General features: G+C 37.8%; 1 protein-coding gene across 1 annotated transcript; it reads right to left on the bottom strand.

Annotated features, from left to right (window-relative positions):
- Positions 1-30: 30 nt before the first annotated feature.
- On the bottom strand, positions 31-3,238 carry LOC113775489 (dirigent protein 17-like). Its single transcript, XM_027320391.1, has 2 exons — positions 2,908-3,238; positions 31-756 (listed from the first exon to the last, which is right to left on the bottom strand). Exon 2 carries the CDS (start codon positions 712-714, stop codon positions 268-270), a length of 447 nt encoding a protein of 148 aa, XP_027176192.1. The 5' UTR covers positions 715-756; positions 2,908-3,238; the 3' UTR covers positions 31-267.
- Positions 3,239-12,699: the final 9,461 nt, after the last annotated feature.

Raw genomic sequence — 12,699 nt, 5'->3', positions numbered from 1 at the left:
CATGCAACAGTCACAACTAGAAACTACAAATCGGTCAAAATCCAATATTTTACTCCCATGTAAAACATACAAGTCCTAGAAAGTAGGCAACTAGACGATCATGAGATTTTTCTTCTTCAGTTATTAAAACCAGGATCGGGACACAACACCGTATTTAAATGGCAGCACAAATTCGGATGCAACTTCGCCTGGTATATAACTGCTTGCTAGCTTCGATGAGTTTCCGACATGAAGCTAGCTTGTTCAAGAGTTACCATCGTTCATTGACTAACCTAGCATGTTACCAGTCCCAAGTTTTGCAGGCTTCTGAACAGATTTTTGTTGCCTCCTAATTATTTTTGCTGATATAGATTTCAAAGGCACCATGATATCCAGGGGACGAAGCACTTCTTCCAACTCATTCCATTCGAGATCTTCAGAGTCACCATCTTCATAGACCACCCTGTACCAGCCCATTTCCTCATCATACTTGGCGACTTTTCCAGCATAATACTGTCCTCCGAATAATTTCAGAACTTCTCTTCCAACCAACCATTCACCAAAACCAGGATTTTCATGTTGCTTAGCATCGCTAACAACATTACTAGTAGAAGGAGCAGAATCTCTTGGACCCATTGGAGGCAGGCCATTTATCACAATGGCAGGTTCTCCTGGTAGCTGAAAGATCCCTGTTACTGGCATCTCTAATTCTTCCACTTTGCACGTGTTGTCCATTTAATACCAGGTAACGTCCTTAATTTTGTGAAAACTAATGTCCTGTCCAAATAAGTTTATGATCGCATTGCCAAAGAAGAAGCCTAAGAAATTGAAATGCAAACAATGTCTGATAGAAAGTTGTGTTCTTTTGCATGAAACCAACAAGCAGAACTCGCACTCATAATGAGTTTCAAGACTAGAAAAATTGGCCAAATAATGGCATATCCGTAAATGAGGTTGTACTCTAACCTTAAAGGAAGTGCCAACAAATATTAACATCCTCAACTATAGGCAGAAAAGTAAAATTTTTACTACTAGTTTCTTCAACTGCAGAATTTTTAAGTCAGCTTAAACCACACAAGTTATCATACTCGGGGGGAAAAAAAGATATCGAGAATTCTACTTCCTCTTAGTTCCATAGAATTGGAAACGCAATCCCCATATTCTCTACCTTTTGCTAAATAGATTTTCAGGAAACACCAATAACTTGATAACATTAATTTTAGGAATATAAAGTACAAAAACAGGATGGCCCCTTCCCAAGTTTTAAGCTTTTAGCACCTCCAGACACTCAACTACCAACAAATTCGAGAAAAACTGATAAAAATAACCACCCCACAAATCAGATTAGGATATAAATTCAAAAGAAGCTTGATTTAGGAAAAAGAAGGGCTAATAAACAAGAGCTTTTCAGAAATCCCAACCACAGATGGATTACTCAGTTGATAGCCCCCTACTTAGCATTCCTGCTGAAAGACCACATTCATATTTTCTAGACAACTTTGATTAGGCAAACAACAGTACATGCTAGCTATTTCTTTTGACACCAACAACTTCCAATTTTGATGTAATTATTAATTTATATTGGCAGTAAACAAACGTATCAACTCAAGGGTAGCAGAATAAGGGCAGACGCTGGGGCATAGTTCTCCTTTTGACAAAAAAAGTGACAATGTTAAAACTCATTTTGGACATTGACTCGCATATTATGCTAGAATTCAACAAGCATAACAAAAAGCTACCACAAGGTATAAAGAGAATGACCAACTTTACTATGGAGCTTACTGCATGAGCAAAGGGTTTATGCAACAGTTCATGCTAGCTAACCAAGTAACAAAAGAAAAAAAAATCAGCGAACAAAAATAATGTCATTAGCATATAAAAAGTTAAAGACTAACTGATGAACAATCACAACCAAAAGATCATTAACCTAGCATTACATACCACCAAGAACCATCATTAATAAAAGAAGCAGAAATCCCACGCAGATCCAAAGGAGAAATTCAGCTTATGAAAATAAATAGTTAGATTAGTTTACACTGCAAAGCCCAAAAATCTCCTAATGCATTCATGGTTATACACCTAAAAACCTATAACTCAAGATGCCTGAGACTAATAAAACTGTTAAGCTTCACACACACAAGTGTTTCCACCACTTAAAGGTACACTTGAATTCATGTTCCAATCATCAAGGGGCAAATGGCAAGAAGTCAGAATTAACAAGCAAAAAAAAAAAAACCACATAAATGTCTGCTAACCAAACAAAACAAAAGGCTAGTGTATGAACAATTATTCTCCCCTGCTTTAAGCAATCAAAATCTTATCTTCGAACCATCCTCAAATATAGCATGTTTAAAACCTGAATGCACATCATGTTACTGGTCTAACAATTATAACATTGGATTAGTGGCCAACCACAACTATTATTCACAAAAAGTTGACAAATGAAATGCAGACGCTCACGGAGAACTAGCCAAATTCCACTACATGAATCGAAAGCTAGTCCAAACAAACAAGGTTCCACATTTTGATATGGATGAAAAGCTTTAGGGAAATGCACTAAAAAAGCGCTCAAAAAAAAAAAAAAAGCTGATACGAAAAACTTGGAATTAATCCATTAGGGTTCTACATGTACAGGAGAGATTCATGAGCAGCCAGGAGAGATTACTTCTATAAATCAGTATATCCGCTCAGGTATTTCAATAACGTAAGGGCGTAGGAAAGTACCTAACACATTAGTACTAGTACACCGTTTCCATTAATTTCAAGAATTTTATAAGCCAAGAATAATCAAATTTAAAGAAAACAAAGACAAAATAGGGACCATTATGGAGAAACGCATCCAAGAAAATCTGATAAAAATCCAATACGCGATTAGACTGTTAACAAGAAATTATCCGATGAATTTTTCAGTTGGCAAGAAACATGTACCTCAGTAGATAAAGAACAGTGAGAGCTGAGCTGCAAAATAGTTTGAGAAGCCAAAGAAGAAGAAGAGGGACTTTGAAAAAAGGACGAATCTTTTCTGAAGTTTCTTTCTCAGAAATAATTCTCAGAAAAAATCCCCCATTTTTCTTCTCTTCGTCTTCTCTGCTTCTCCTTCCTCGTCGGAGAACCCCCAAAGAAAACCCCGATTTTTCTCTAGCCTCAAGTCTTATATTTGTCTATTTTTTCTCTATTTCTTCCTTAACTCTTTTCTTGCTAAAACCCGCTAAAAACCCGACTTCCCAGTCTTTCATTTGCATCTAGAATTCACCTGAGGCCAAATTTGGGAGTGTAGGAGAGAGAAGATGTAGTAATCTTTCCAGTCTTGTTTGGCAGTTTGGTAATTGAGGAGGAATGAGAATAATTTTAAAACTTATTTTTAATTACCAATGGAATTTTCTTTTTTTTTTTATTTATTTCCTTTAATATGTGGTGCTACAAATTTTCTTATTAACAATATTTAGGGGCAATTTGAAACAAGTTTTCTTGTTTAATCCCCATTAATTCATAATTCTAACAAAAACATTTGTTGATAAATAATGAATATTCACATTAGGTATGATACTATAATTCCTTTAGATTTGGTATTGGATTAATTTCCTCCTTAACAAAATTGATAATCAAAATTTCATGCTAATGATGCTTTCTTTGCAGATTGATTTCAACAATACTAGGTGTACTTTTGTTAGCTCTTATCAATAATATATGGATCCACCCTTTTCAAGTCTTTTTAAGTCAATAAATTTGGATAGTCCTTGGTGCTAAATATTATCGTTATTATTATTACTGCTCAGAAATAGAATAGTTGTTTTTTAATGTTCAATATACAGTAATATTTCATATAAATGTGGCATGAAATTAAAAAAAGTGATTGTAAAACTTATTTTTTAAAGTTTCAAAATACAAGCTTTTAATATCTGCTCTACCCCAATAGAGCTTGTGGTAATTTGTTCACCCCCTGACAAAAATCGTATACTAGAAATCGTAAATGAGGTCTGATTTCTATGCCCTTTCAGTACTTGAACATTGTCGTGTTTGGATTGCAATTTTTTGGAATTTTTATAGAAAATGTATTATAACAATTTGATATATATATGTGTGAGATAAAAAGATAATTAAAAAATATGTTTACGAAAAATGTAAAGATTTTTTTGATGGAAAATCCCTTTCCAAACAAGGCCCAGCTTTAAACACCCTGCCCTTATTAGCCTAATGCTGATTCGATGATAACTTTACAGGCTTGACCAGGGTGATAGTTGTACATAATGCGAATAAATGGTGGTACCAGTAATGTTTGTAACTGATATTAAATTGCTCAAATGCACAGGAAGATGTGGGTTGAATTAGAGAAATAATGTAGATACTCTCTCCGTCCCAATTATTTAGTCATGTTTCGGAAATTTACTTTAGTTTGTTTGTTTCTCTAACAAATGAAAACAATACTATCTAGAACACCCTAGAAAAAAAAAATCCTTAGAAAATGTCAAAGAGAGAGATGAAAAATAAAAGATTTTTTTTTCATTGCTTACCATAATAGCAAATGGATTTCATATGTTGTCATTTTGAGCTTTGATAATTTGCTATATTAAGGCCTTGGCTGAGGCGAATTGAAATCTTCATGATCAATGTTAACCATTTAAGTTGGAGAAGCTTAATTTACTACCCATTTTTTCGTTAAGTAAACCTTACTGCCATGGATTAGCTCTCTCTCTATATATTGCTCTTGTTAAAAACTCATTTCGAGTAGATTGAAGCAAAAAATTTCAGCCGATAAAAATGAACAACACTATACTGAAAACCCTTTTCACCCTACTTCTATTCTCCATTTTTCTGTCAAACAATACAAAAATCCATGTTGCTTGCCAGAAATATAGTGTTCATATAGCCAATAATCTCCCCAACAATGCAAGTTCCCTAGATTTACAGTGCCAGTCAAAGGATGATGATGTTGGATTTCATATCCTTCACATGTATGAAGAGTTCCATTGGGAGTTTCACATAGGTTCTTGGGAAACCAGTTCCAGTGTATACTCCTGTCAATTTTGGTGGGCAGAAAGAAATAAAAGTTTCGTAGTTTTTCACCATGATATAGCTTTTCGTTATTGCACTACTGGGTTTTTTGGTCTCGTGAACGACTGCTACTGGTATGTGAAGGAAGATGGTTTCTACCTCAGTAATAGTGGTACAAGCGCCGTTGTAGCCAGTCTTCCGAGTAGACATCACAAACAGAAAAAGATGATAGATTGGTGACAAAAATATTCATGTTGTTTCTAAGTTTCATATACTATGAATGAATTCCTATTATGTCAACCTTCGTTCGAGGGGTATTATGTTCGTGTAGTCAATAACCTTCCAAACAATTCCATTCCATTAGTAATGTAATGTGTTGCCAATCCAAAGATGAGGAGCTTGGATGTCACACTCTTCGTTTCAACGATGATTTCCATAGGAAATTTCGTCTAGATTATTTCGAAACAACTTCACACGTCTGTCATTTTCAATAGGGTAAAAGGCATAGAAATTTTATAATTTTTAACTTGGATTTGGCTCGTGAATTTTGTGGCAAAATTATATACAGGCTCAACAAATGCACTTGGTTTGTGAAGGATGATGGCTTCTATATCCATGAAAAGGTTTTTTCTTATTTTTATAATAGGCTGATAAAAGTGAAAGCGTGGTTGTAACTCGCAAATTGTATTTTTTTGTTTTGTTAGTAGAAAAGATGAACAAGACAATTACATACAATTGCATCAAAGAGGCTTTACCATTCATTTTCTTGCAATTTCTTATTAAAGTATGTCTAATTTTATGTGGTTATTAAAATATGCACAGGTGGATATGACTATGAATGTAGAAAACCACTCTCTAAGGTAGTGGCTTTCTCTCTCTAGTTTGAGATTCTCTCCCCAAGGTGGGAGCTTTCCAACAACCAAAAGTTCAAACTTTCAAAAAACTTTTGCGCTCTAAAACTCAACAAACACCACCACCAACACAATCGTGATCCAAGAACCTTTAATATACTAGAGTCCAAATTGAAGCTCCACCTTTACCAGATATTTAAAGCAGAAGTGCTAGCTGAAACTCCACCAGAAAATCCAAGTGGCAGGGATGATGTATACCCAGAAGCAACATTGCTGACCATCTAAAGAAGCTTAGTTACAAGCATCTGCGGGTGTGAAAGTACGAAAGGAACAAAGACTACTAAATAGGCGGTAAACTTTCTAGTTTACAGTTCTTCCCATGTTCTTGTGCGGTCTTCATGAGCTAAGAATTTCATAAATCCTTAACCTTGCAAGATCTCTGTGTTCTTCTCAGTGTTTATCTCAGTGTTTCTTTGTTTGTTTGTCTAAAATCTTCTTTAAATTCTGCCTTTTCTGTATGTGTTGAGTAGATTGAGTGTTTTGAAGGTTGCACTGCTTTATTTTTTGCTGGCTTAGTCAGTTTCATCTTAGGAGTACGTGGACCTGTTACATTTGGCTGTGATTAGCGAGGGAGTCCCCCAAGTATCTGGTCTGTTAGTCATGGAGGACGATTTGGCAGAGATTGTTCAAAGATTTGCTCTATCATTGTCAGAAATGCAGGGAGCTGAATTAGATGCAAAGGATGCTGACAATGGCATAATGGAACGCCAAAATAGTTTAATTGGAAGAATTAGGGGTGAAAAAATTGCAAATTTCACAGGTGTGAAGAAGTTTGTTACGGCAGCATGGGGATACCCAAAGGAGTTAGGAACAACGGAACTTGGACCAAATCTATTCCAGTTTATCATTCCAAAAGTGGAGGAAAGGGAAAAAATTCTGAATGGAGGACCATGGATTATGGATAACCAGATCCTGGTACTTAAACCATGGAAAGCTGGGATTGAGGAGGATGAGGCAGCTTTTAATCTAGTTCCATTATGGGTACAGGTTTGAAATTTGCCCATACATTGGATTGCAAAGGAAGTTGGCAGGAAAATAGGAAGTATATTTGCAGAAGTGAAGGAGGTAATCATACCACAAGGGGGAGGAAAAGAAGGGAAACACTTGAAAATGTGGGTTACAATGGACTTAAGTAAACCCCTTCCTAGAGGGACAGCTGTGAAATTGGATGGAGGATATAAATGGTTACAGTTTAAATATGAAAGATGTCCGGATTTCTGCTATCACTGTGGAATGATTGGACATAGTGAGAGGGGTTGCAAGACACAAATAATACTAAGCAGAGGACAAAGTGAGAACCAATATGGTCCTTGGATGAGAGCAGGTGGGGGGAAATTATCACCACAACAGGAAAAGAGCTACTCGAACAGCAAAGTTAATGATAGACAACATTGGTTTTACAGGAATGGAGAACTCATCCCTAAGTTCCAGGCTCCTACATTGGCACAGAAGGAAATCTTGAAAAATTGTAAGGCAACAAGGAATATGGGACAAAGAGAGGAAGGAGACAGGAGTTACGAACCTATCACATCAAGGATGCTCCCTGAAAGGAATCATGAGGAAGATGTAGGAAGAGATCAGGAAATGGAGGGAGGACAGCTGAGATGGGAGCAGGAGGGGAATGAAGGGAAGTTAGCAGATTCTGAGAACAATAACTTGGAACAACTGACTGACGAACCAAGAACACAGCAACCAGTGAATCCAGAGATAGAGGAGTGTGCAAAAGGAGAATCCAACAATGACCTGCTGGTAGGGAACAAAAGCAAAGAGTTAGAATGCATGCAAGTAGACTCAGATACACAAGAGACTGGTGAGGTACAGAAAGCAAAAGGAGTAGGAAAGACCAAACGAGGAGTCAAAATGCAATACAGGAAGAGACAACCTTTAATGGACATCACAGGACAACAGAATGAGGTACAAGGTCTGGGAAAAAGGAAATTCCAGTTGAGAGATGAAGAAATGGAAGAGGTTGCAGGACAGGATCAGACAGGCAAAAAGATAAGATGTGAGAATGCAAGCTATCAGAGTGGTTCACAAAGGGAAGGAATGGGGATCAGTATTGAAGGGATGGGGATCAGCCTCAACTGGTCCTCCAGTAATTCATGAAGATAATGGTGTGGAATTGCCAAGGAGCAGGGAGCCCCTTGACAGTTCCCCAACTGAGGGAGTTTAACAAACTCCTCTCCCCTGATATGATTATGATGAGTGAAACCAAAAATAAGGAAAATGTGATGCAGAAAATCCAAAAAAAATTGGGAATGGAGAACTGTTATGTAGTGGATGCAGTTAATAGAGCAGGTGGAATGGCGCTATTTTGGACAAATGCCATTAAAATAAAAGAACTACAACATACTGAATTCACCATTGAAGCATTGATAGAAGATGAAGAAACAAGGGTGAATTGGAGGATAATAGCAATCTATGCCAGCTGTGAAAGACAGGTGAGGAAGCAACAATGGACCACAATAACTGAGAGGAAAAGATTGTGGGGTGAGAAAGTGATGATTATAGGTGATTTCAATGATATAAGGTGTAAGGAAGAAAAATGGGGTGGAAGAGATAGAGAAGAATGGACTTTTAGAGATTTCAGAGAGTTCATTAGGAGGAACAATCTAGTGGACATAGGTTTTGAAGGAGAGCCATGGACGTGGAGGAATAGCTGGGATGAAAAAGTAGAAATAAAAGAAAGACTAGACAGAGGCTTATGCTCCCCTGAGTGGCTAGAGGTGTTTAACAATGCTAAATGTACACATGTTGAAAACTGGGCATCAGATCATAGCATTCTCTTACTAGACACTTGCCCAGCAAACAAAAGGAGGAAAAAAAGATTTTACTTTGATAAAAGATGGGTGCAATATGAGGATGGATTTCAGCTAGTCAAGGAGGCTTGGAAAACGCCATGTGATGGATCCAGAATGTTTAAGGTGACTAAGAAAATCACAAACTGCAGAATAAGTCTCCTGAAATGGCACAAAAGCAAGATAGGAAATACAAAAGCAAAGATAAATGAAATCAAAGGCATACTAGAAGGAAAAAGGGGGCAGGAGAGAAAGATGTCAAAGGAGGAAGTGAGGTCCCTGAAGGTACAATTGAAAGCAGCATATCAGGAAGAAGAAAAATTTTGGAGTCAAAAAGCAAGAGTGCAATGGCTGCGGGAGGGGGACAAGAATTCTAAATACTTTCATGCGGTGGTCAATGGAAGAAGGAGAGCAAACAAGATGAACCAATTGCAGAAAGTGGATGGAAGCTGGACAGATTCAGAAGAAGCAGTGGGGGAGGAAATAGCTAAATACTACAGGCAATTGTTCACTGCCTCAAGGACAGCAACAAGAGAGGACTGCATTCATGAGATACTTGAGGGAATTCCAACAAAAATCATGGATCAAATGAACAGAATCCTGATCAAGCCTGTGGATGAACACGAAATTAAGACAGCAGTGTTTTCAATGAATCCCAATAAAGCTCCAGGAAATGATGGTATGTCACCTCTATTTTTTCAAACTTATTGGGACATCATTAAAACAGATATTGTTGAGGCAGTTCAAGCTTTTTTTCATTCAACTCACATGCTCAATTCCATAAACCATACTATTGTGTCCTTAATTCCCAAAATCCCCATTCCTACTGGATTAATGCACTACAGGCCCATTAGTTTGTGTTCTGTCCTATACAAAATCATCTCAAAAATTCTAGTGAATAGGCTCAAACCTGTGTTAGATTTGTGCATAAGCAAAAATCAGTCTGCTTTTGTGGCAGGCAGACAGATTCTTGATAATGTTATCCTAGCTCATGAGTTCCTACACAATCTGAAAAACAAAAGGAAAGGGCACATGGGATATATGGCTGTTAAATTGGATATGTCTAAAGCCTATGATAGGGTCGAATGGGATTACTTGAGAGCTATGATGGATAGAATGGGATTTTGTGAAACTTGGACTAATTGGATTATGGAATGTATTACTATTGTGTCTTATTCCTTCAGTGTTAATGGAGAAGCAAGAGAGTATGTAAAGCCGGAAAGAGGACTAAGGCAAGGTGACCCTCTGTCACCTTACCTTTTTCTGATCTGCTCAGAGGGCTTCTCAAGTCTACTCAGAAGAGCAGAGGCAAAGCAAACAATGACAGGAATGAAGATCAGCAAAAATGGACCTGCACTAACCCATCTCTTTTTTGCAGATGATTCACTGATTTTAAGCAAAGCAGATCAAGAGGGAGCCAAAGAGTTGAAGGCAATTCTAAAACCATATGAGGCAGCTTCAGGTCAGCTTATCAATTTGGAGAAATCTTCTGTCTTTTTCAGCAAAAGTACTGAACAGAAAACAGTGGAAGCAATAAAGGAAGAGCTGGGGGGAATCCAGGCAGTGAGTCAAGGGAAATACTTGGGATTGCCAATGGTTATTACAAAGACCAAAGAACAAATATTTGGTTTCATAAAGGACAAGATTAGAAAGAAAATGGACCACTGGAAGACAAAATTGCTGAGTCAAGCTGGCAAGGAGACCTTGATGAAAGCAGTGACTATGGCTACCCCAACTTATGCCATGTCTTGTTATAAACTCCCCAAGAAGTTATGCAAGGAAATCGGTTCCATGATGGCAAGGTGCTGGTGGGGACAACACGATCAGAAAAACAAGCAACATTGGATAGCATGGGAAAAATTCACCAAGAGCAAGGAAGAAGGTGGAATGGGATTCAGGGATATCCAAATGTTCAACAAGGCTTTGCTGGCAAAACAAGTTTGGAGAGTAATGACTCAACCAAATCTGTTGGTCAGCAAAGTTTTGAAAGAGAAATATTTTCCACGAGGCTCAGTTTTAGAAAGCAAAATGCCAAAAAACGCATCCTGGATTTGGCAAAGCCTAATGAGTGCAAGAGAGGTTATTGAATATGGCTGTATAAAGAAAGTGGGGAATGGAAGAAGCATTAACATCTGGAGGGACAAATGGATTAACAAGGATAGTGGTGGAAGGATAAAGACACAGAAACCAGAGGACAGTGACCTGCAAAAAGTCGCAGAACTCATGGTTCAACATAGATGGAATAGAACCCTGATCTACAAAGTCTTCAACAAAGAGGATGCAGAACAGATACTGAGCATTCCAATAAGTTGGTCTGATCGAGAGGATAGCATGATATGGAAGCACAACAACAATGGCCAATACACAGTGGCAGCTGGATACAAAATTTTGCAGCAAAAGGAAAGAGATAAGAAGGCAAAAAGAAGCAAAGAGGAGGGATGCAGCTATCAACAAACAGACAGGAAACTATGGAAAGTATTATGGAAGCTGCCTATAAAACACAAATTGAAAATATTTGTGTGGAAGTGCATAAACAATGGGTTACCAGTCAAGGCTCAAATTTTCAACAGAACAAGAAAAGGAGAGCCTATCTGCTGTGGATGTGGTGAGAGGGAGGAGACCATTGAGCACGTATTACTTCAGTGTAAGAAAGCAAAGGAAATATGAAAATTTGCTTTGGTACAATGGGATGGACTACAAGACCAAACTGGATGCTTCAAACAGTGGTGGAATATGTTGATGAATGCAAGAACTAGGAATGAAGGGGAAGATCACATAGCATTAACTGTTAATGTGCTATGGCAGATATGGAAAGCTAGAAATGCAAGAGTTTTCAACTGCTCACAGCAGGAACCTTTTAAAGCAAGTGAAAAGGCAACTGAGGAGTGGAAGGAACACATGGAAGCAATGCAACACAATCCGAGAAAGAGTACAGCAGAAACAAGAAGGCAAACTGGAAATGAACAAGGGGAACTAGAAGATGCTGAGACTGTAATTCTGAAGCTTGCAGTCCAACACCAAATGGAACACAAATCCTTTGGAATTGGCATCACAGCCGTAAATGCTGCAAATCAAGGGATAGCAGCTTGGTCACTAAGAGAAAGACAATCAGGGAACAAAGATCAAGACTTGGCAGAGGCTGTGAGATTATGCATGGTCAAGGCGGCAAGAAAAGGATGGAGGAAAATCAAGATACGAGCGGGAAACAAGAAGATGATGGAACAGTTTCAGAATGGGAAAGCTGGGAATATAGCAATAGCTGCTATCATGGAGGATGTCCAGCAAATGTCATTATGGTTTCGAATGTGCTCTTTTGTGCGATTAAATGATAATCCTGATAGCTTATGCTACAGCTTGAGCAAAATTGCTCTTTTGAATTTTTGTGACATGGAGTGGAACTACGCCACTCCACAGTGCTAACTGCACCTTTGTAAAGATAGGAGCCTTTGCTCCAAAATTGTACAGTTCTGATGTTATAAAATTTCTATCGTTTCGGGAAAAAAAAATTAAAAATATGCACAACTATAGCACTTCTTAGTTAGTCCTTACCACTTCTAGTTCTAATAGGACTTCAATATTGGGTGCAAAGTTATTTAACATAAGATAGATGCAGATGCACCTTTGGTAATACTGGGTGCAACTATTTGTCCATTTTTGCATCACTATTGAACAATTATGCTGGAGAACGTTTTTGTCAAACCAGTGCGTTTCTTTCTTTTTGTCAGAGTGAAAAGAAAATAAACTGCCAGGTTGATACCATCCAATCTATGACATCCACAACTGGCAAGAACCTGGAGTTTTGATAAGATACAGAAAGAGAGAGACAGCTTTCCTGGCTCTTAATGCAAGGCACCATGAATACACAGAAATAACTGTATTTTCACAAGAAATCTCCATTGCAAGTGACATGTATTTCATGTAATTGGGAGACTGCAGCATAGTCTTTGAGCTCCTCAAGGAAAGGATGAAACTGTCTGGGAATCCGGGGAAAATCAACACATGACATCCACACATGACGA

The sequence above is a fragment of the Coffea eugenioides genome, chromosome 6 (genome assembly GCF_003713205.1).
Source record: "Coffea eugenioides isolate CCC68of chromosome 6, Ceug_1.0, whole genome shotgun sequence".
NCBI lineage: Eukaryota > Viridiplantae > Streptophyta > Magnoliopsida > Gentianales > Rubiaceae > Coffea > Coffea eugenioides.
This window is presented reverse-complemented; position numbering and strand designations above follow the sequence as displayed.